At 35.9% G+C, this 25,261-nt stretch overlaps 1 protein-coding gene across 5 annotated transcripts in view; it reads right to left on the minus strand.

The window, feature by feature from the left end:
- Nucleotides 1–532: 532 nt before the first annotated feature.
- The window catches only part of STAG2 (stromal antigen 2), a 74,528-nt gene continuing 49,799 nt past the window's right edge, over nt 533–25,261 (minus strand). For 2 of the 5 annotated variants that reach the window (XM_053990618.1, XM_053990619.1), the window contains exons 11-34: nt 24,570–24,668; nt 24,394–24,473; nt 23,756–23,863; nt 22,803–22,914; nt 22,110–22,227; nt 21,274–21,377; nt 20,305–20,397; nt 20,029–20,118; nt 18,768–18,971; nt 17,151–17,221; nt 16,705–16,792; nt 16,521–16,601; nt 14,439–14,531; nt 11,874–12,048; nt 11,278–11,417; nt 10,057–10,158; nt 8,279–8,427; nt 7,620–7,748; nt 7,066–7,271; nt 6,477–6,666; nt 6,278–6,391; nt 5,362–5,488; nt 4,957–5,034; nt 533–2,449 (exon numbers count right to left, since the gene is read on the minus strand). In XM_053990618.1, coding sequence (XP_053846593.1) covers nt 2,426–2,449; nt 4,957–5,034; nt 5,362–5,488; nt 6,278–6,391; nt 6,477–6,666; nt 7,066–7,271; nt 7,620–7,748; nt 8,279–8,427; nt 10,057–10,158; nt 11,278–11,417; nt 11,874–12,048; nt 14,439–14,531; nt 16,521–16,601; nt 16,705–16,792; nt 17,151–17,221; nt 18,768–18,971; nt 20,029–20,118; nt 20,305–20,397; nt 21,274–21,377; nt 22,110–22,227; nt 22,803–22,914; nt 23,756–23,863; nt 24,394–24,473; nt 24,570–24,668 — 2,775 coding nt within the window. In that variant the 3' untranslated portion in view covers nt 533–2,425. Of the gene's footprint in view, nt 2,450–3,697; nt 4,406–4,956; nt 5,035–5,361; nt 5,489–6,277; nt 6,392–6,476; nt 6,667–7,065; nt 7,272–7,619; nt 7,749–8,278; nt 8,428–10,056; nt 10,159–11,277; nt 11,418–11,873; nt 12,049–14,438; nt 14,532–16,520; nt 16,602–16,704; nt 16,793–17,150; nt 17,222–18,767; nt 18,972–20,028; nt 20,119–20,304; nt 20,398–21,273; nt 21,378–22,109; nt 22,228–22,802; nt 22,915–23,755; nt 23,864–24,393; nt 24,474–24,569; nt 24,669–25,261 lie in introns of those variants that run through there. The other 3 variants (XM_053990621.1, XM_053990620.1, XM_053990622.1) reach the window with 3 other exon arrangements.

Genomic DNA, 25,261 nt, shown 5'->3' on the forward strand with positions numbered 1-25,261 from the left:
CATTGGACTATGTACAGCACCTCCAATGTCAGAATCAAAAGCATTCTGAGTAAAATCAGATAATAGTTATTAGGATAAAGAAACCAACAGAAAGGTTATCAATACACCTTTAAAAAACGTAACGCAAAAATAATTAACCACTGCTTTCTTGGCATGTAAAAGTTCTATACAAATTTTAAAAATTTTATTTGCAGGTACTAACCTCTTCAAAAGCTCACTCTGTATTTACACTAATTCTTTTAACAAGTTTATCTCAAATTAAAGCATATTTAAAACAATCATGATTGCATTAACTTTTCTGCTTTAAATTATTACCCAATTAGTGCTTTATTCACATTTTAAAAACTTGTACAATTTATTACAAATATAAAACAGTGCAGTTTTTCATACATTATCTCAACTCTGAGACAAACACTTAAAAGACATGGAAAAAGATTTTGATTTCTATAAACATAACATTTGCATTACTCACACCCCTTTCTTCACTGTCCTCCCATAACCCCAATTTAAAAAGATCAAACATACAACATACTGTAGGTTTATTTTTATTCAAAAAGTTACTGTCTCAAGACATAAATACAAATCAGAAAACAGTACAATTAGGACAATAGAATGTGGAGGACAACAGGTTAAGGTAAATATATAAAACATTTTTAGCTGGTTGAAAACAAAGCTGTAAGAACTGCTTTCACAAAGAAACACTCCTTCAAGAGTAAGAAAAATCAACTTAAGTTTAAAATCATATATACAGTCCTCTCAGCAGTTCTATTAAATGCAGTGGTGTGGAAAACAATATAGGCAGTACTTTTAGACATGAGAGTATTTATTTATGTAAAATGAGTTAGGCAGATCTAGTTTTCATTTTGTTGTTACCCCATGACCTAGTAAAATAATTATATTTTATCATGATCCTTTAGATAATCTATGGTTTTTGGCTACCACAGCCGAATGTTTAATTTCTGAGTCTAAAAACAGGAAGCCTTTTTGTATTCACCCATTTGGGGAGATTCTTGTATTGCAAGCGTATTAAGGCATGGAATGATTAAAATAATATAGCTCAAGAACTGAGAGACAACTGACAAAAAATATACATATGTAATATAAGTTAATATTTCCTTTAAAATGATGTCTAGCTGCCTAAGCCTTGCAAAATGAGTCAATGTCAAAATGGCATAGATCCACTTTCTGTTTTAGACCAAATTTAATTTATTTGTGAATGGACACAAAATGAAATTTAAAGCTTAGCTTTCAAAGAATATTATGGGTTGTTTATGAGTTTCTATTATCCAATCTAATTTACATATAGAGGAAATGTACTGTAACCTGTTAGAAGTATCTTTAACCTGAAGACTGCTTGCAAAGACAGATAGATAAAACAATATAAAATACAAATTTAAAAATCATTTTTAAAGCATGAATTCTCATGCTCTTCTATTTTTAAACATTGTTAAACTTTCAATATATTTCTGAAACCTCATAATTTTAAGTTGGAATTTAAAAGTAAGAAAAAACTAAACAAACTGCGCAATTATAAAATCAGCACCAATTTATATATATATATAATTTTATTTAAAATTTAGATCCCTATTCCCACACTCTAATAAGCTGTATAATTTTTGTTTAGAATTTTTCTGCAAACATACTACAATAAGCTTCTTTTATTTGGAGACAAAATACAGTGGCACTACTGGAAGGAATTTCACAACATTACATTTTTCTTAAAGGACAAGCAAACTTTCAGGGTTGGTAATGGGCAAGCAAGAGTGAAATCTGTTACGTTCTGGTAGCTTATAGCTTATGGACCTTTCTGAGAAGGCTAACATGAAGCTTTTGGAATAAAAAGTGTGTTTTAGATTAAAAAGCTGTTAAAATTCTGCTTTATGTATTTTTTTTTCCATGATTAATTGATACAAACCTTCTGTTGCTGAAGTTTGCAGTTAACTGAAAATACTGACAACTCTTCTGGTTCGTTCTACACTGTGAGAAAACCAATCCATCTACTATTACAGCTCATGGACATGAACAGCAATCCAGCAGAGCTCTTGATTATTTAGTATAGCCAGCAAATGTGTAGAGAGGGGCTCAAATCTGTACCAAACACCTCTCAGACTGTTAAGATTAAAACTCAGAGGGAATACTTCTTATGATCCAGAAATAAACTGATAGCACATAAATAAAATATTGATTTTTTTTCCCAACAAAAAGTGTAGCTTATCCTCAAATTGTTTACTTGTCCTTTACATTTCTTTTTTTCTTTCAGGCAAACAAAACTGCCCCTTCAATGCACTTGATCTTGAAAGCATGTCATTCTCCTTAGAGAAAAATCTGTTCAGAATTTCACTGTATCTACCACAATTTTGTATTGAAAAACTTCCTCTTCCACTTAGAAAATGACTTCACCACTGATTTATTTGCTGCTCTGGTATTAAAACATTGACACCCCAAGAACCTAAAAAAAAAGTTAGAAATGGTGTCAATTTGTAGTCTAATACACATTTAACAAATAACAAAGCAATTAGTATATAATTTAAGATTAAGACACTTCAAGATATGTTAAGGCATTATTAAGTTTATTTTTCTTCCAAACCAGATTAAACCACACTTCTGATTTAGATAATAATATGAAAAGGGTTCCTCATTCATTAGAAATATTTTTCTCACACTTGAAATTAACTAGATCCAGTAGGAATAAAGTCTTTGTTTTAATTATTTTAGGTAATAATTGCAAAAGAATTTTTAGTTAGGTGCCTAACTCAGACTTCTTTGACATTCTATTGGCTCTAACCTGAAATCAAATGTGTTAATACGAGCAACTAAACCTGGGACAAAACACTCCAGACACTGGCTGCTGCTGTGTCTGTGATCACAGAAACCACAGGCCACCCCACATCAGCCAACCAGGACACCAATTTAACATTTCCTAGGAAATGTATTCACTCTGTCAGGAAGGCAGTGAAAAATCAAACAATCGTCAGGTAAAATCAAGCAACTGTACTTCAGGAGATTGTGTGACTAGGGAAAGAAAAAGCTTCCTGAAACAAAGAGTCAGTTTCCACTTCCCACGTGAGAACAAGCCATACAGCTTTCTCTGCCAATGGAAGTATGTACGACCAATGACGTGCCAAAAAAACCCCTGAAAATCCAGATTTTGTGACTGTCCTAGCTTTTGTAAGACTTTATAAAATCAGCAAGAGCCAAAACAGACCAAATATTCCTGAACCTTAACACTGCTGTTCATATTTATCTGTTTACAAACCAATTTTTACTGTTCTTTGAATTATATTCACTTTGAGTGCTTCCTACAACAGAGCACACAGACAGAACTGCCTCTGGTGCCAGCAATAACTGGGCACATCCGACTAGAAGTCTAGTCATAAACCATGTGCATCTGAATAAATTAAACAGCTCTATTATGTCTACACCTATTAAAAACAAGCACAACAACTCCAAGAATAAGGGACCTCTGAAATAAATTATATGAATTAAGCAAATTAACTTTATTCTGAGAACTGTTTGCCTTTATGCAATGTTTTTTTACACTGAACGCTGTCTGTCAGGCTGAGCTCTGGCTGCCGTGTGCCCGCGTTAGCCCCTGGCCCGTCCCGCCGGGGGCTCTGTACAGGAGCGGCCGCAGCGCAGCCCCGGCCCCGCCCGGCGCTCCCCGCGCTCGCTGCGCTGCCGGCGGCTGCCCCCGCGCGGCCGCTCCCGCGCACTGCACCCGCGGGGCCGGGGGAGAAGCTCCACCTGTCAGAGCCACCCCAACTAGTGTTAGAGGGGAAAGCTAAAAGGGTTCTCAAATCCATTAAATGCGACCTGGAGAAGGCCAAGGTTTCAGCATTGGCAGACTAAAAAGGGACTGGTGCTTCACAGATCAGTCCAGGAAAAATCAAGAAGAGGAGGGGAAGAACTATTGTAAAACAGAATGTCAGAGAACAGGCGAGTTATTTTCTTGGTGTTAATTCAGGAAAAGAACACACAACAGCCAGACGCACAACCTAACTGATTCATTATTACTAAAGCAAAGTCCTACTGGTACAAAATATATGGTTTTGCATTTAAAACAGTATTTAGGACTTCTTTCTGCCATAAACAAGAAGAGGTTCACGCTGCAACAATACTGTAAAAAAATACATAACCATCTTCCAAATTCCACCAAGCTGTCCAAGATTCCCAGGAAGCCTTGTTGTACTGTCCTCTGCTGGCTTGCTGCAGCTTGTTATTTCCAGTGTAATTTTGTACCAGCTACCCAAGGTCAAAAATGGCTGCATACTTTACAAGTGGTTCAAGACAGAAGGAATCCCTCATGCAGATTTTTAAAAGAGAATAGAGACTGCAGATTTATCAAGTCGGATAAAAGGGCAACTGCAAGCAGAAACTACAGACTTCGGATGTTTTGGACCTAAAACTTTATATGGAAAGAAAAAATACCTCTCATCTCTATAAACAGATATCTGTATTATCTCTTATTTTCTCTATTATCTTACTTATGCACAAAAGTAAATATGCCAATTAAAAAAAAAAAAAAAAAAAAAAACACAAAATGCAAACCATCTAATGCTGACATTTGGTAATGACATCAGAGTCACTGAACTAAGCTCAGCACAACAGGAAACTTGCTTTTAATGCTGTGTATGCACATTTCTTTATTTTTCTAATGCTCTTTGCTTATCAGCCTCTGCTAGTCTTTTCCATAACAAATGTGTTTTCTGCTCAGAATTATAGGCTTTTAATTTTTACATAGCTATATATAGATATTAAGAACAAAAATCCCATAAACTTGCAAGGAACACTGACTATCCTAGAACGTATGGAGCTGAATTACTGTACCAGTCTGTCAAAATAAGCTAACAATGACAACCTGAAGATTGCATTCTTTCCATTTAAAATCTGAAGTAAGAGAATATGGCAACCTTAAGACTGATTTACATTACTTTCCCCTTAAATAAGTTAACCTACCGATTCATCCATGATTGAAGCGGGGTCAAAGAAATCTGGTTTTAGTTCCGTTCGTTCTCTCCTGTTCTTTGACGGTGGCTTTAGAAAGCAAACAAACAAACAGGTTAAGTGTAATTTCATCAGAAAAACAAAGATTTTACACTGTAGTCAGTGAAGCTGAACTCTCAAGGGGTAAGAATTCACAAGGGATAAATGTTATTCGTTACGACAGGAAGCGTTCTTGCTTTTTGTATGGCATTTGGAGCAGATGGCTCTTGTATACAGACAACAGCACAGCTCTTTAACAGTGCAGAAAGCAACCAGAATGATTTTTGCTTTATTAGAAGGAAAATTTAATTCAAATATCTTACTTTAAAAGCAGAAATACAAATCCCAAGACCACTAAAAGAGAAGTAAATTTCTTACTAGGTCTATGTCCATGGTGTCAAAATCCATGCCTTCATTAAGATCCTCAATCCGCCCTTCTGATGACATCATCACATCTTCAACAATTGGCTCTTCATCATCTTCCATTAGACTTGTGCCACGTCGACTGAAATGAAAAGCAATACTGTTTAGCACTAAATCAAGTTAACTTTTATCTATTTAAAATGCTAACGCTCAGTAAGGGACTCCCAACAGATGATAATTCCGTTAGATAAAACAGAAGTTAATGCATAACTACTACTAAAGAAAGCTGGTATTTAACCAGAAGATACTAAGAAAGTGTGGGAGAATGCCTAACAAAGGTCAGTTTAGACAACCGTGGTACATTGCTAAATGGGTATTCTGAGAGTGTGTGAGACCTGGTAAGCAGATCTACTCCACACCTAATTTATGCCTAAGTGAGAAAGAACTTAAGTTTTGCCACCTAAAGAAAAATTGTTTCTGCCTTATGATAAAGCCAGGAAGAATGCCTTTGAAATAAAATAGATGTGTAAAACGACTACAAATACTCCCAACACAGTCCTTCATCCTCTTTCCTCATAAATTCTACACGAAACCTCAGATCTTATGAGAAAACTAAGGAGCCATTCTAATTATACTAATTGGTGTCACTGTATTTAAAAAATGCCACCACTGAAACTATGTTACATGTAGCAATGGAACTAAAACAATCAAAAGCAGGGGAAAGATGTAAAGCTCCTCAGTACATATGCCCATGGTTTTTGTTTGCAACATGTACTTTTTTACTGCAGAACTGTCCTTACTGTCCTTAAGAATGCAGAGAACTTTTAAACTTAGAAGATGTATCCCTCTTAAAAGGTGTATCTTTTACCACCACTGCATTCATAAACCCTCCCCTCCCTGACCCACTGAAGGAGCATTTCACTCCACTCACATGGCGTGTTGCAAGTTGCTTCTCAGCTTGACGTAGTTCATCGCTGCCCTCTCCTGTTGTTGTCGCGCGGCTTCTTCCTGTTGCCTTTGAGCCAACATCCACGTTACTTGCGTGCTTAAAAAGACCATTATTCTATTTTAAACATGTACTGGGTTTGTGTATGGACACTAACACAAAGCAGACCTACTCGTGTACGTACTTGTAGTCGAGCGGCGGTTGGTGGTGCTCGGGCTGCATAGGATAGACACCCATGTAGTTCTCGTCGGGTCGCAATCTCTTGGGCTCCCTCATTATCGTGGAAGTGAGCTGAGGTGTCTGCATCATGACTGGTGTGTGCATTGACTGCTCCCTGTTCAGCCACATACTGTCACTACTGCTGCTTTCTTCAGCTGGAAGCAAACACAGGAAGAACATCCGTGAAGTGTCTTTTCACACTAGTCTAAAAGCGAATGCTAAAACACAAATTAAATGTGTGATTCAGAGAATCAACTGATTTACTTTCTGCCACAAAGTCTTACATGTGCCTCAAAGAGCCTGCATTTATAATCACTGGCTGGAGCATTTCTCTACCTTTCTATTGTATGACTCAACACTGTATAGTGCCCTTATTTCCTTTTGTGAATCAAATGAATACTTTTCCCACTAAGACACACACATGATCAGAAGTTACCTGTTCTGAAAAAATACATTAAGGCATACCAATATAGTCACACTAAAAAATACAGAACAATATGTGCAATTTATATGAATATCTAGTCTAGTAAATTTTAAGATGAGAGAAGTTCTACCTTCAGGTACTTTCCGCTTGCCTGTTGCTGGCTTTGTCTTCTTATTTCTCACTGTAGAGCCTCGACTACTGATTCCACTAATCACTGACATGGTATCATCATCCCCACCGGCTAATAAAGAGTTTCGGTAGGACATGAGAGGAAGCCACACATCTTCTCTTCGTAGAGACATCTGAAAGGTCATGAACTTCTCCAAGTAAACATACCTTTAAATGAAACAAGAAATACAGAGATGCAAAAAATCTGTAACAAAATGTTACTGTGTCAAGATAAGTAACTACTGAAATTATTAACCCGTGTTTCTCATCCAGTTAACACAAAGGCCTGACAACAGCAAATCCAGAACACAATTTCTGTTTATCCACCATAAAAAGAAAAATAACGACAATAAATACGATTTACCTTCTGTGAGTATACTTGACTACATTAGTGTAAACATACCTTGATGTGTCAAAGATTCCACTTTAGATGAATACAATACACAAATATTTATTCTGATGTATGTCTTTTGTGGTTATCATTACAAATACTACAAATATTAAAAAAATACTTACACTGTTCTTTTGTCTTGTCTGAGAAGTTTTGAGGAGAACTCACTGAGAATATCGAGAAATGCCAAATTTAACGGTGGGTGGCTCTCACCTTGTGGATTAGGCTCCTTAAAAGCAAATTCTATGCCATCTCTAAGAACAAATAAAAATTTACATCAGAAAAAGAACAAACAGAAGTTCAAAGCACTGTGAGCTACCAAAACCAAACCCCTTTCCTTATGTCAAGAAAGCAATAATTTGATGTTTCCCTATTCCAGCAAAAAAAAAAGTGAACACTTGAACCTGGACACACTTTCTGTCACGGAATTTCTACCTTGCATTGCAGGTTTTCTGTATGAGGCCAACATGCCCACCACTGACAATGAAGTGGATCTGTTCTTATTGTTATGGACCAGACATTAAACAGGCTTTTTCATTATAGCATCAACACTGTTATCATTTACACGCTTATACAACGATGCTGGAGAACACCAACAATATTAAACATTTAGATCTATTCAGAGACAAAACTGCAGTCATCTCCTAATTAATATATGGGCTATATCATCTCTAGGGCTGATGCACTTAATCTTCTTAGTCTTTGAAAATTAGTTTGTTAATACTATCTTATGTTAGTCAAGAAGCGTTTACAAAAATGGAAGTAATACAAAGCACGCAATTACTTGTGTAACATAGCAATAGCTTCTCTTGTTTTCAACTGATCCAATCCAAATGTTAAAGCAAAACGTCGAGCAAGCTCCTTTATACCACTGAATGTTGGTGACGATCTGTCAAAATTATAACCATTTTCTTGAATCATTTCATTGAAGAGCTGCATGGAATAAAAAGGAAAATTATAATGTATTAAAAGATTATGCCAAACTTTGGACCAATATACACAGAGATAAGTTTCAGTTTAAAAGTATGTTTCACAGCTTTTTCCCCCCACTCCTAATCTGACAACACCAAGAGACAAACATGGATGTTTTGGACAGCGAAGTCAAAGCTACTCTTGAAGAGTCTGCACCCCAGAGATAAACTCTGAAATGCACTGTCCAAGCCTTCATCAAACTGCAGAAATACTGGATGACAGATTTCAGTGCTTCACTAAATCAGGTGTTCTAAAGTTGAGAATACAAAGAATTAGTAGGATTCCCTAAATACATACACTAACAGAGAAGAAATAAATGGGGTGATCCTCACCTGGTCTTTACTATAATACATTGTCAAACTACTAGTTCCCAATTCTTTTTTTTTTTTTCTCAAAATACAGGTATAAAGAAGAAACTCTAAAATGGAAATGTGTTCGGGAAATTGCCAAAGTCACCAGACATTCTGTCACCGATTATGAGATTTTTAAGTACTCATCAATAGTTGTCAAAGCCAAATACTCTGAACTTTACAGTCTTTTCTTTGATCAATCCTTTTCTCATCCTACTGACTTTGACTATAATTCATTTCAATAATAAATTTTTCTATTTTTTAAAATTTTGTCTAACACACCCTTCACTCTTTTATATCACAAAGAATGAAACAAAGAGTCTTTAGTTACATATTTTACACTGCAGTTCCACCAGCTAATTAAGAGTCATGCTGCTATTAAAAGGAAAGGCCTCATCGTCCCTTGTTTTGGCAATATCCATACTGATAAACCAGTCCTTACTTTAATAAGGACTATTTCCATTTGGCTTCCACCAGGCTTAATATCCAGATCTATATTCACTATGTAGCTTTATAACCTTTGGTCAACAACCAGGGATAGAGAAAATATATTTGGGTAGATTTTCCTTTCATGGATAGCAGTGATCTATGCTGGATTACAGTGTTTTGCAGATATATGTGTCTACTGTTCTGAGCCTGTGAATAAAATCCATGCTGATGGTTTATGTGAGTGGATGAATCAAATGCTAACTTTAACTTAATTCATCAGGTTTCCACACAAACAAACTTTACTGAAGAGAGCATTAAAGTATGTTTTATTGTCAAATGTGTGAAGTCTCTACTAAACATGAAGAAATTACTAAAGCTTCAAATTAATTCTCAGAATAGTTTAAAAACCCCAAAACCAAAACAACACCCCAAAAGCAGAACAAAACCCCCAACCCCCTACCACAGAGGCAGGAAGAATTTATCTGTTCACAAACAAGTAAACTGGCCATTTCACAACATATATCTGAATACTTTACTTAAACTATTGTTTTAGAGTTATGAAGGTTTCATAGAGTTACGTTCATTTTGTATTTATTGACCTCTCCTACATTTTTTGTGGTACAATATTTGGTAAATATAGGAAGACTTCTGGCAGTTTTTCCCATAGTTGCAGAAAATGTGTTTCAGTTTAGACCTATTTATGCCTACTGCCCATAAAAATTTCATCATCAATATCTCAAACTAGTTATTAAACAACAGAACATCATCCACAGTATGGAATTTCATGCATAAAAATATTGTAGACTCTTACCTGCTGCAAACTAAGAATAAGTGTTTTAGCACACTGGATTTTGTCTATCTGTCTTGTTTTACTCATAGTTTCTTTAATAATATCACCATAGTCATTGTAATACTAGGAAAAACAAAAAAAAAAGTTAACTGTCAGTTGAAAACATTGCAACTACTGAATTCTTCTGAAAACAAAATCCTAGGATATGCTCTTTTAGAAAGAAAAGTCAAACATTATCTAAAGGAAAAAACCCAACATGTTCATGACTACACCAAAATTACACCCTAAATCACCTCCAGAATAATAATTGAAAAAAACCCTAAATGCAAAAAGAACAAACCAACTTTTCATTCTTGCAGTGAGTATTACTTTAGAGTTAGAATGACCTATTTATCTTCAAGGCCATGACATATTTGTTAATGACACCATTCACCCCTTCAGGGTACAAGATTAGAATCTAATCTTTTTACTAACTCCTGAAACTCTGGTGGGGAGTTTTATTTTCTTTGCTGAAAGAATGCATTTACAGACAGCATCATAGGCATAATTTGTCCAACAAAGACAGCTGTCTGTTCAGTTTTTTTTTAAGTATTTCAGGTTTAAGAAAGACCCAATTAGTTATTTAGAGAATCAAAATATATGTAGGGCACTCAAGACAGATAAAAGCAGGCTGGCGAAATTTTAAGTTTTTAGGGTAATCACCAAGGAGCAAAGCTTTATCATGTTCACAAAATGAGAACTCATATTAATGTGCAGCTGTGAATCCCATGAGCCAGGAGAGGTTTTTATATTTAAGTAAGATTGGAACAGATACAAAGATAATGGGGAGAGGGGACTCAAATTTTACTTCTCTTCTACAAAGTTTAAACTTAAATTATTGGATGAGACTAGACATCATGGAGCTGATCCTGGGAAGAACATTCTCAAAAGGCCTACTAAACCAGTAAGTGAATTAAAAATATACCATCAATCAGAGTAAGAAAATAAAACTAGTAGAAACAACATTAAAATAATTAGTTTCCCTCCTTGGTCCCCACTACCCACACAACACTGGAACTGGAAAACTCATCTCAGTAATTTTTCTCTCTACATACAAAAAAGGGTCTATAACTCTGGAGTTTTGAATTCTTCACATTTTGAACCGGTTATCTTGTAAGGTAAAAATAAGTAATAGTTTAAAAATCCCACAACTACTATATTCTAGTAGTTTTATGAAGTACCACTACTAAGCTTCAAATTTACCTTCATATATTGCTTGAAAATGTCTGCGGCTGTGTTCATTTCCACCACAGTATATACAATGAGCTTGCAGAAAGCTGCAAGCAGGTTTCTTCTTTTGTGCAACGCTTCAATTTTGCTGGCTTCATCATCCTGCTGTCCATCTAGAAAGAGTTCAAAACAGGAAAACTGTCAGGTTTAAAGACTCCATGTTTAAACATTTATATATAAAACTGATATGGGCTAGTGGTCATGATTCAGAAAATCAGATCTCAGTTCTGATGGCAATGCACTTCACTATCCACTGACATGTCTGTTAGCCTGATACAGAGATAAATATTTGAGCCTATTAAACCAAACCTTTATTGCAATTATCCTACGTGTTCCCAATACAGAAAATCCTTTAATCAGCTGCTGACATTTAAAAGCCACACCTACCTCTGTGTACATGCACACCTCTCAATAACAAAACAAAATTAAAACAAAAAAACAACCGGGTAAACAAGAAACAACCCAACAACGAAATACCACCATCACCACAAAAACCCAGAAATGCACAAGGAAACAAAGATATTAGTTAGGAAAAAAAAATAAAAAGGAAATTTAAGTTTTGTACAAACCTGCACTATTATTATCATCATCCTGATCAATGAAGACATGATCTAAAATAAAACTGAGTAGTTCAGATTGCAAGGAAGAATCAGGAGTGTAAACAAGTGGCTCCAACATGTCACGTCCTCCTGTCATAATCTGATGGCTGAAGATCATCAACACATCACACAGAATTGTGAAAGCCTGTTAAAAAGAAACCTTAATAAATACTTGCTTGGAAAGTGGATTTTGTTTAGAATCATGTATTTGCACTTGACAAAATACTCAAGATCTCATCAGTGTACATAGACAACTAAAGTCCTACATAACTACAAAGGCCAACTGAAGTCAAAATGTGCATAGCTTCATACAGCACGTTCTTGTATCAAGACTGGGTCTCCAAATAAAAATATTGCCCAGATGTGCCAAACTAAATATGAAAATATTGCAAGATTAAATCATGAGAAGCCTGAAACTCCCAAATTGTTCGTGACGGATACTACATTAGGTCATTAGAGAACTTTGTGGATTCTGACCATAGTACAATCTCCTTTTCGCTGTCTTTTCTTAAAATTGTTTCAATCACATGTGTTTAACATATAACAGCTGAGATTATTCAATCCCTTTAAATCCTAATGTCCAAAAATGCAAAAGTGCAACCAACTTTTTCTTCTGCTGGCTAACTTGTACATCTGGTATCAGATTTAAATGTCTGTACTCCACTGCCCCAGAAGGTTCAAATTTCTTAGTACCTGACACAGAGACTGACATTCTTCAAACCAGCAGACCAAGGCAACAAGCTGCTTAGTGCTGCACCTTCTCTTTGGCTCTAATCTCCCAAGTACTTCCATGAACCAGTCTGCTCTCTAACTCCTCAAAGTGAACATTACTAATTCCTGGTCACAAAAAATACATGTGCTCCTCTGAAGTCCCTTGTGTCCTTTCATGAGATTAGAGAAAGGAAGTGGAACCCACACCAAGTGGAACATTGTAACCTATATGACAGGTACCCTGTGTAACTAGGCAGCTCTAGTTTCTAGAGCGTTCACCAGAGTCTCAGACTCATGCAGCCACTTAGAGAGACCTACTCAGAGCTTCAGTAATTTTTGTTACTAGCACTTTCACACCCTATACCTTGTGACTATTACACTAGATAGCTCTTTGACATAGAACATGCCTATTAAGCTCCAGGAACACTCTTATTCTAGCAAGAGTTTCAAAAGCTGCAATTGTGCGACTCAGTGGACCAGATTTTCCACTTTAACCAGGTTATTATTATCTTCAGCAGCAAAAAGGCTCCTGGCTTTCTATGTCTTTAATTAAACAGTCTACCTAGAAGATAATCTGGTCCTATCCTTGTAGAGACATACTTAATTTTCTTTCATTTTAGCATTTTAAAGACTGTTAAAGGCATTTACTTAGAATTAATTCTGCTATCAGTAACCTGTGCTCTTCACTGGAACCTCAAAATCCTATGAGTGTCCTGGTCAAGGAACTATTTGCCCACAGATTGAAGAGACTCAGCCCCTACAAATCATTTTTTTTTTTTAACTCTGTTATTCTCAGGACAAGAGTTTCCCAATGTCTCAATTCTTTTTGAAACAGAAGCAAAAACTAAGGATGACCCCCAAAACCTTCATGCCAGCATTTCAAAAACGTCAGGACTTCTGTCTCCTGTCTGAAATGTCATGCATTACTTACTCAAGCTCAATATCTGCATTTTTAATGTCTGAAACATTTAAGAACTTAGTTCCAGCTAAAACTCTTCCCATGAAGGGCAAGATTTAGTCCCTGTATGAGGGACTAACTATAAAACTGCTCACATCTTTTCCAAGCAGCGTATCATTGCTGAGGCTTCCAAGCATTTGCTACAGCATCTCTGAACAACACTATTACCAACAGAGCAGTGTGAGAATGTTCCTAAAGGTGACTCCAAAAAAATTCCCATTTCCCAACAATAAACTCTCCTAGGTTACAGTGAATATTTTGTGCATGTATAAACATATACACAATCATCTTTAGTAGTAATTTTTTCCTCCTGATTTTGAGATCCCCAAATTCTTAGGACTTTGAAAAACTGAGGAATATATTGTGTTATAAAGCAACATGGAGAAGGAAGAGAAGGAAAGCTGCACCTGCATGCATTCAAAGACAAAACCAAACAAAATCCTTTTAAATTGCCATCCTTAGCCAGTTTTGAGGCTATGAATCCACAGCTCCACAGGAGATGTGGGTCATTAGCACATGGTAAGGAAAAGGTTTGAAATGGAACTCTCTCGCTCAGCTTACACCCAGAGGCTTCTACAGTGCACCTGCAGAGTCATTACTTAAAGTAACAAAAAGCTCATTTGCATAAAACATTATGCTGCCTAAAATTACTTGAAAGAATCATGTTAAAACTGATTCTGAAATCCTATGGACATAAGGAGGACAAGCATACAAAGTACCATGTGCACTGACACTCAAAGGGCACTCAGCCTGAACATTCAGGGCATCATGTTCCCACATAAGTGCCAAAAATATTAGCAAGAAGAACTTTTCAGCTGTGTGAAAAGTACAGTATTAGAAGACTCCAAGTAACAACAGCCACTAACCTGTTCCTTAACAGCAGTATTTACATTGGTCAGGTAGTGTTGACAGATTTGACAGAACACTCTCATCTGCTTCTTCAGACGTAGAAGATCCTCCTTTAAAGAGAATGATTTCATGTAACAGTTTTGCTTTTTCAATTTTATAGTCCCATACAGTGCATTCACTTTCACAGAGCATTCCACCACAGACCTTAGTGGTAACATTCAATCTCACTACATTATTTTTTAAAAATCACTGTTACAAATAAAATTAGCAAGTAGCAATTTCCTTAATTTTGTCATTCTGTGTAGCACAGAAGAGATGGCAGTTGGAATGAAAATAATCTTATTTTATAAAAAAAGTAGTAACAAAAAAACCTGTTACGAAGGAGCAGAAAATAGCCTCAATAAGGGACCACTTTTCCATTAGGTTCTTTTTATTCATGCTAAAGTATTATAAATTACATTTTTGCTGCAAAACAGCTAGGTTAATCTTAATTTCTAAACTAACTTGTCAGTATTTAGCTCATCTTCTGCCATTAGGATTGTGATAAAGCTTTAATCATAGTTACAAAAACCTCAAGATTTCTGTTTACCCTTTACGGAATAAGGTAACAAAACCTCCAAAGCCTTCACACACCTACGCACCTCTCAACAATCTGTGCAGCCACTTCTTATCAGGTATTTGGGGCTGGAAATGCTAAAAGCCATTAAAACACAGATGGGTAAACTAACCAGCCAGTGGTCAAGTTCATATTCCTCTGTAACACCTTCAGATTATAATTATTCACTGGACTAAAGAAGTCTCAACAGATAGGGGAAAACCATCATAATCTGACACAGGTGTTCTGTGTTACAAGATCATTAGTACAGGTTACATAGCATGATTTTCCACTCCTGCATCTACCAGAAGCTCAAACTACCACATCCAAAAATAAAAAAAGAAAAAAATAAATAAAGGAAAAATGTGTATATCCTCACATTAAAATGAGAGTATTGCAATAATGGATTATTAGTTATTCATACACTATTAATGTCATGAGTTCCCTTTGTTTTCTCCCTAGTAGATTGTGACAGTCATATACAACTTTTTTTTTTTCCTTGTATGAATTATAGGCATGATAATCAAACTGTTTAAAAAACCTGAAGAATTTACTTGTCTCTACTCTGACATAAAGAAAGGTGTGTGAAAAGAAACTCCAATAATGAAGTGCAACTCCAGCACAGATTTCCAGTAAAAACACACTCTTCTTACAGGAACTGCAGAAAAAGTATGTTTGATTACAGGGATTACATTTTCTAATTTTATCTAGAGAAATCATTAAAATGTTTCAGCACTTAGAAACTCCATTCTAAACTAGTTAGGCCTTTGAAAAAAGCCTTTTTATATTTGGCAGTTCACACAGTGAACCACCTAATCAACCTCTTCAAGCAATGCTGGATACAGGAAACCTTAATCCTTTCTCTAAGATTTTTCAAGAAGTGAAATTGGAAAGATGACATTTGCCAGAGCTTTGCCCTTCAAGATTACTACATACAGAACCAGAACAGGGCCTCTCACCATTCCCTGAAAACATTTGAAATTTAACTTAATCTTTTCACATCTTTATTTAACAATAGATTTAAAAGACTGATGAAGGGTAAAGTAGGATTGTGACATATTGAGCAATAAGAATACTATGATAGCACAAATTCTCAGATCTCACCAACTTGTCAGTGATACCTCAAGGTTTCCAAACAAATACAAACCCACTACCTGAGAGTAGTAAGACTTCCATTCTACCCCTTCTTGGCATTTGTTACTGTGGCTGATAGGTATCATGTTTATTTACTATTACTTTAAAATTCAGTCAAATTAAACATAATACTGACATTTAAATAATAAAAACAATTAAAGGTAGTTTAATAGTTTACTAGGTTTGTAAAAGTAAAGAATGTGACTACTAAAACTATTAATTCAGAAGAACTTATTAAAAAAGCAGGATTAGGTTGGTACCAATATAAAGAAAATTCCTCGTTTTAATTAATTCCATCACACTTCCCACTTGATGACACTGTAGCTATGTACAAATGTTTATTTACTAATACAACTGGAACAGGGCATACCTTTGTGGAACTGCTTTCAGTAACTTTTGCTAGCTGCCAAAGAATTACATAATGAGTACACTGCAGTGCATGAATAACAATCTGAAATCAAAAGGAAAAAAAACATTAGGTGACAAAGACCAATAAAAGACAGCAACAAAAGCTATTTGTTGTTGTGTCTAAAGAACACATTTTAACTACTGACCTGTTCTGGCATGTCTCCATTTTCAATGCCAGTTTTCAATAGCTTGTAGTTGCAGCCAAACAAGTCCCATCTTGATAGGTCATGAGCACTGGAAGCATTAGAAATGAAGCAAAAAGTATTATTTAACTAATACTTTTTCTGCAATTTGAGGTTAACAACTACTAAAAGCTTAACTGGTCAAAAATAATTAATTGAATAATTAATTAATTAATTTTTTTAAATTAGTGTTGTAAAAACCCAGCCACTGAATACTTCCCCACCCAAACCAACGTACACACAAAAAGTAATTTTAAAAACCCAAAACAATCCCATGAAGTTCCATTAAAAAGTAAGATGCATCATATTAAAAACAAACAACCCGCTCACCACAAACCCTGATGCTGAATTAAAAACAAAGAATTCCCCTCACAACAAACCCTGACAGACAGGTGCAGAAGCCAACTTACTTGTGAAAAGCAGTGATTCTCTTCAGTGTTGACAAGACTTGATATGCATCATCTTCATCAGGTTCCTCCCCCTATTTAATAATCATACAGTGAGATATCGCAGCAGTATTTAATAATCATATAGTGAGATATCTCAAGCAGTGTAGTCTAAGTGAACTGGGGAACTTCGTAAAACTGAACACACACACCCCCAAACTGGGGGGCAGGAGAGGGTGCAGACCTGATTCTAAATGATTTATCATGTCACACATGCTTTCAGAAGAGTTAGAGAGATAGGGCAGCCAGCAGTTCATATCTAGAGATGGAGTCAATGATGTCAAATGTCTTTTCCAACCTAGACAATTCCAGGATTCTATAAAATAGCGGCTGAAGAAGGGAGAGGGGGAGGGGGGTGGAAGGAAGGAGAAGGAAGAAAAAACAGAAAAAGCCTAGGCTAGCAAAATACAATATATAATGTAGGTGCTTTATTTTCTCTGAAGAATCCAGCAGAGGCCACTGTCAGACAAAAGACACTGGACTAGATGGGCCACAGGTCAGTACTTCAGTCTTACTTTAATCACAGAAAAAAAGTCTTTGAGTGAGGTAAGGAAACCGGTTTGTTGTAATCTTCCCATAAGTTCTGACAAACTTGCATTTAGTGAAAAAAGAGTAAAAATGAAAAGGTCAAAAAAGTATCTCTTTGTACATAAGACAAACTATCTGAGGTCAAGAAACTCGTCCTTAGTCTAGCAGAGATAATGGAAGTTTTACTATTCTGTAGTTGCACAACCTATCAAAGAACTAAGGATTTCAACACTTCCACCAGAGTATTCGCCATTTTCCTTCAAGCCAACTTCTGACATCTCATTTCCTTGCTTTACCTCTCATTCTTTCTTTTCATCACAATGGGAAACAAATGGGCACATTTCTTGTTTAGGATTTCTAGAATGGAACTCTAGTTCAGAACAAAAAGCAAGAGAAAAAAGGAGAGCTTGATAAACTACATGCATCTAAGAAATGTTAAGAATGAAGCTGTCAAAAAGACACTTCCTATGCTCCTCACCGCAGATGAAAAGGAGAAACAAATTTTGTCTGAATGTCAAGAGATCCCACATAGTGAAGTTAAATACTCTATCAGAAGATTCTCACTTCTCAGATCAACACAGTGTGGGAACAAAGTTATTTTTGATCTACTAACAGCATCTGCTTGCATTCAGGAAGGGAGGGGGAGTGTTTTCTAGAGATTTTGATATTTAACAACAGCAACATGCAACCACAGGCAAGACTAGCTACAGTAGTACATCTGAGGAGAATCCTAGGGGAATTACAATATTACTCAAAAATGTAAGCCTCAAAAACTAAGAGTAAAAAAGTTTATGTATTTAATTGTTTATCTGAAACTTATCTCAAATTCCCAAAGGACTCTTGTCAAAAGGAGACCAAAATTAAAGACTCGCTAAAAGAACAGTCTGTTCACACTATCACAGCAGCGACACTGTTGTATTATTGCACTTGACTTAAGAGTTTTGAAAACCAGAAGGAAGCTCTCATCCCTAGCTCTGACTTGCAGAGAAAGACAGAAAAAATACTGAAAATATTTACAAGGGTAGGAAAAGGTGATCTTGCACATTAAAATACCTCTTGCAGGAAGTCCTCAAGAAGTCGATTAAACTTGTCTGCCAATTCATCTATTAACTGACTTCTTGCAATGTCAACCCTGTTAAAGATTGTGAATTCTTCATTACAGAGAGCATGGTAGGTTTTTGAACAGGCTTCCAAAACATCTATATCTGTGTGCTTCTCCACAATATCCCGAATTTGTCGCAGTAAGGCATCCAAATGCTACAAGGAAGAAGAACCAAAGAAGAAAAGATGTGTTTTTATTTTCATATATATATATGCAAATATACATACACATCTTAATAAACCTTAAAGAATTTTAAAAGGTAAATTCTGTTTATTACTTTTGTAACCATGCTACAGAACACAAACACCTTCTAGAAAATCAGTGAAGCTTCTGAGAAATTAAGTCTATTTATCAAAAATTAAGTTGGAGCTTGTCAAAGACCAAATCACAGAAGTGATTAAAAATTTGCTGTTATTGGTATGGTCTTATCTAACACTTGAATTTGCAATGACAACTGAACAACACAGAAGTATTTACCTCCCACTCACAAACACCTATGCATGTTTATGTGGTGCTTTAAAAGCTGTATAACTGAAGTTTTAGTTTCATAACACTCTACTGTCCACCAACTAAAGCCAACTTCAGCTGTTCATATATTCCTCCCCTCAACCTGAGATGCTCACTGCTGCTTGATCACTGCTGGCTGCGCTGTCAACTACACATTTCATCACTTTTTGACTCTAAGGATTTCCAGCTACTTCCTTCACAATGGAATAGCACATCTGAGAAGGAGACAATAGAGATGAGAACAGCTTTAACTTTATCATCTAGCAGATAAAATGAGAGCAGTAACTACATCATTTGTGATCTGGTATCCTTCCTCATTTTTATGCAATGATGATGGTGGTTTTCTAGTTTCAGTGACAGAAAAAGAGAACTTATTGAGCTGTTTCTACAAGCTTTATCTGTCAGACAGCTCTCACAAATATGACCATAAGCCAGCAATAAATGTTCTCAATTTAAGTTCATTTAACTGGAAGATTTTCTGTTAAAATTGGCCAGACACGCCTTATAAAACCCTTATTTTCAGTATCTCTAAGAGGAGCAGCCAGCCACAACTCTGAAATCGAAGTCACACTATCAGTAAGGGTTACAATAAATAAAATCATCTTTACACAAAAAAACACTCCTAAAATGGGAATCAAAATTCCAGTGATAAAGTCTAAATTCTGAGACTTTTCCTTTTATGTTAATGTGTGGATGTTACCGTACCTTTTCTAATCGCCCTGTTGTATAAATTTCCAAATCAAAGTACTGTGGCAACTGCAGTAAGTTGGTGACTTTTTCTGCATCTACAGAATACTGTAAAATTGGCAAGGAAAAAAGTTTAGTTGAAAAAGTCTTGGACAATAATTCATTACAAAACAAGTAAATATAAAATTAGTAAGAAAAAAAAAATAGTGGCAAGCTGTATCTGTATTACTTACAGAAATATACTTGTAAACATTTCAACAACCATCCATCAGCAAGAAATGGAATTTAACCAACCTTTGCTAGCAACTGAGGAAGTGCCACCGCAAAAAGCTCAGTAATTTTTGTCCTGTCATCCAATTGGGTTTTCTTTTCCTTTGCTGTCAGCACCTAAAATATTGGTATTGTGAGAATTTTACAGCTAAAATTTCTGGTGCAAAGTTTCATTATCATTAATGAAAAGATGATTAGGTACATGGACCTCTAAAATCACTGTAACATATCAGTGTAAAGCAGGAGGAAAGTGTGAAATTTAAAAAAAAAAAAAAAAAAAGGAAAAAACCAACATTCAGAATTCAAAAAATGCAATTCAAAGTCAGTCCTAACACTATTAAGATTATCTTGAAAACAGAAGTGATAACCTAGAACAAAAGGTTTACCTTTCCTGCAACAAAATACCATGACTGGAATGACAATGTAAGAATGGGAACCCCTTCAGCTTACAATTTTTAACAATATTTACTCAATTAATTTGTCAGTCCTATTTTGATACAAGCTTTCAACCTGTTCTTAAATGGGTTTCTAACCAAAATATGCACCAGTCTTGAGAGAAGACTCCTTAATGTCTCCACAAAAGAGGCTGCCTAAACTCCATACAATCACAGAAAAGCCAACTGGTGGACTGGCCTTCTTTCAAGAGTCTATGTGGTCTATCTTCCTTTCCCACATTTTGCTCTTTCATACTGAAAGTAGTTTTAGCTTTTCCCAAACATTGATTCTACTCCTCCCTTCAAACCAATACTGTTTTCAAAATCAATTTTTATCATCTTTAATAGTACAAACAAATGTAATAGTTTGAACAGTACTAAGCACATGCCCAAGTCCAGAAAAAGCAAACTAGCCAGGGTAGTCAGACGTGGAGACCAAAGCTGAATCTCCCATCTCAGTCCCTTCAGCAGCAACAGCCTACAGTCTCTTCCTTCTTCCCACAGTGGCCCCACAGAGCCATTCCCACATCTCTAGATGTGTAGGTTTTTTGCTTCCTACCCTTTTCCCCGTTCCTCTTCCCACAGGAGGATGACATTCAGCCGCTTGCCGAATTGTACAAAGCATGATTTCAATCAGTGCACTTTCCTGTCTGTCTGTTAAAGCTGAAATTTAAGAAAGAGATGTTAACACACAACTTATTTTTCATTTTCCACAAGGATTACGATATGTTGGGGTTGTTGTTTGGGTTTTGGGGGCTTTTTTTTTTTTTTTGGCTTTTTTGTTTAAGGCAAAAAGACACTCATGTAGACCAACAGCTCATTTCCAGAGGTGAGGATGACAGAGGGGATAGAGAAAGTAAGTATCTTATAAAATGACACCAGAAAATACTGAAAAACTGAGGGAATATTACTGGATGGGTCACAGGACAGGATGGAACAAACACCAAGTTTTATAATTATTTTACTTCCTTTCTGTTTTTCAGAGGTCCATTCACTAGGACCTATGAATTACAGAATTATACCAGGGGTTTTGTTTGGGTCTACTGTCATCAAAGAAATTATGGTATTTTTCCATATGGTAGTTGTAACAATAAATTAACCAGTTTCACAAGCAACTTAGTTTCTCTATGCCAAAAGTGTAGCCTGAACTTGTGGAACATCAAAGCAACACTGCATGCTAATTCCTTCTCTTTTCTTCTAACCATTGCTCTTCTGTAACACTGCCATACCAGGTGGTGATCTCTTTCTTTACTTCCTCACCTTTCAAAATTGGCATTAGTGACTTCTTATAGTCATGGAAACATAGAAAATATATGTAAACATCTTTTTTTCCTTATTTCAAGCCTAACAAAAACTGCACAGCAATAGAAACAAAGAACTACAAAAATCTCTTACGTTCTTCTCCATTGAGAGGCTCCTCCAGCAGAAGACTGTTCATACATTCCCAGTCCTTCAAGAGGTCTGTTGCACAGTCCCACATGCTGTCCACAAGATAAGCAGCATGTTCATGCAACTAAAATAAGAATAGATTACGCATCTTATCAGTAGTTAATCAGAAGATTATTACAGAACTGTAATACAGAGTATTTCTTGTGCTTGGCTCCTGCCCATGGCAAAAATACAGAGCAAGTTTTGCAAGATCTCTGGTTAAACAGAAGATTTTCTTCCCCAATTAACTTAAAAAGATTAATCCAGCCTAATTGCTACAGGGAGTAATGCTACAAGATCTGTCAGAACTTGGGGGATAGGTGGGTAGGGATTGTGGGGGTTTTTTGCTGTTTTCTCTCTCCCCTTTTAAATCAAATCACAATTTCTCTACCCTTGTACATTGTCATGTTTGTCAGAGTAGCACTCACAGTGTCTCAATACTGTGTATTGACAGATCCCTCAAATAAACACAACCATACAAAACAGTCTTTTGATCCCAGGTTGCTCAAACAACAGGAAAACCAGGACAGATTCATGGTTATTAACCAATGAGTGGGAAAAGAAAAACAACAACAAAATTTAAATTACAAAAATTAGAACCACGACCACAAAAATCCACACACACCACAAAAACAAGGAAATCCCTGAAACCCAACTTACTTCACTTTCCAAGAAGAAAAACACTAATGTCTTCACAAGATTAGCATTTGGACTTTGTCTTCCCCTCCTTTTCAGTATTCCATCATCTTCAGCATCTCTGCGGCTGAAAAGCCTAAAAGAAAAAATGATTTCTTGACAAGTTTCCTCTTCATTACCTTCACCACAGTCAATTCACATCAAGATATTGGGTTTTTACACACTAAATACCTTGTTGCTTCGCTCCATATTTTACTTTGAAAGGAAGTAATTTGGGACAAGTATCATTTGAACAATTTCATATATGCTGAGTTGATATGCCACTGACTGTTTCCAGTGGGATGTATGATTATAACAAAATGCTTTACAAACATCAGTGATAATTACAGGTGCTTGAGGTCTATGCTCCTCCTCAGCGAATGATATTTTCTAAACCTCCCTACAGGAGACTTTAAAGCAGCTAAGAAATATTGGCTGGAGGTCTGAAAAGTATTAAGTGGAAACTCTATTTTGTTCTCCTACACACCTGACATGCTGGATTTTTAGTGGATTTTTTAAATGAAAAATATTTTATGAAATGGTCATATGGGACAATGGGGAGGAGGCAGGCACAGGGGAGGAACTACAAATGGGAAAACACTCATTATGTAAGCCCAAGTTTTAGGCCCCAAACTACTTAAGCATTTTAAGGCGTTTCACAGGAAGAATGGGAAAGGAGAAGACATAGGAACATTTTTATTATATTCTCTGAAAGGTACAAGCTTTCAAAGTGCAGCCTTCCAAGCTTGTTTCCCATTTAGAAAAACTACAGCAGTTTAGAAAATACAGTAATGTTACATTGTCTCCTTTCTTAAAAGGCCACTTTGATTAATTTTTTCATTTTCTTGATTAAATCTAGTAAGAATCATCGTATTAATGCACACAAATGCACAAATATCTACAGGATCAAGAAGTTAACTGTAATTTCTCCATCTTACTTTTTATAAAGAAATTCCCCTGCGGCAACTGCTACTGGCCGATGAGCTGAATAAACCAGGTGGTAGACATTTTCACAGTCTTCTGCAGTCAGAACTTCTTCACTACTCCTAGGGGTAGGGATGGGAAGAAGGAAAGAAAGAAAGAAAGAAAAAACCAAAAAGGCTGAGTCAACAAAGTATGAACTCTAATGAGGGAGATGGAAATGAATGAGAACCTAAACCTTTTCCTTCAATTTATCATCCTAAAACTCCAGATCCCTAGTTCTCAAGTCTTCCTGAAGAAAATAAACTGATGAAGTATGAGCTATTGCTAGAAGCTTATACTCAAGAATTCAACTACTGTGTAGTGTTCAATATACTCCATGTTCTTCATTTCAAATATTCTAGAATAGTTTTTAACTACGAGGCTGAATTCAAAGTTCCTAGCCCTTACACCTACTGAATTGTGGGAGATAAGTAGTAACACTGTTCTAGACATATTACTTTTGGAATTCCATTTTCTTTGAGTGTAAGATGCACAGACATTTCTATAACCTTCAGATTATTTGAAGTGTCATGCTGCTGGCCTCACCCACAACATGAGAAACACTTAAGTCCAAACTTTCGTATGTCAGATAAGGAAATATACATGTACTTACTGTAAAACAAGAGTGAGTAATTTTATTGCTTGGACTGCAACATCATATTCCTTGTCAAGAGTCATAGACACAATTCTATCCTAAGAACACAAAAAAAAATTTTTTTTGAAGAGGAAAGAAGTGTAATGCAACTTTAAAAAAAATCGTATCAACTCCAAGTAAGAAGTAACACTAACCTTGAACCGACTGGTGAAGAGTTCCAATTTGGAATTAAGCTCCTTATTATAGTAAAGCCCTTGCAAAGCAGTTAGGCATTTGAGTCTTACTTCTCCTTGCTAAAATAAAATTAAGAACTGAATTAAAAGTCAAGTATAGGATACAGATGTGATCTTCATGTCATATAAGACAAGTTTCTTATAAAGTCGGGATTAATTCAAAAACAATGATTAAATGCTGTCACAATACACTACCAATAATCATGTTAACAACATAAGAATATGACCTTGTTTGTAACAAGGCAGTGAAGCAACAAAAACTAATGAAACCCTCCCCAAGGTCTTACTGCAGTTACCATCTCCATAAATCACAATACACCTGTTTCATTCTTTCTAAACACTCAAGTTATTTCTATCATTGATGACCAACCCTTGTTCAGTCACAATTACTAAGTAGAAAAAAAAAGAAATATTCCTCTTGAAATACAAGATCTGCTTCAGCAGAGAATGTGTTCTAAGGTACAGATGACCTCACCCCACTGTCAGAGGTTATTGGGTTTTTACACCAAGCCCATGAACAGCACAGCAAGACTGATCATCCCTCATTTCTTTCACTTAAAATTCAACAGCTTGAAGTTTCTGATGCAAGAACTGAGGCAATGTGCTGACTCCATAATGAGTCAGGGACTGTTTGTAAACTAGATTGACCCCTC

Source organism: Vidua macroura, chromosome 14 (genome assembly GCF_024509145.1).
Source record: "Vidua macroura isolate BioBank_ID:100142 chromosome 14, ASM2450914v1, whole genome shotgun sequence".
Classification (NCBI taxonomy): Eukaryota; Metazoa; Chordata; class Aves; order Passeriformes; family Viduidae; genus Vidua; species Vidua macroura.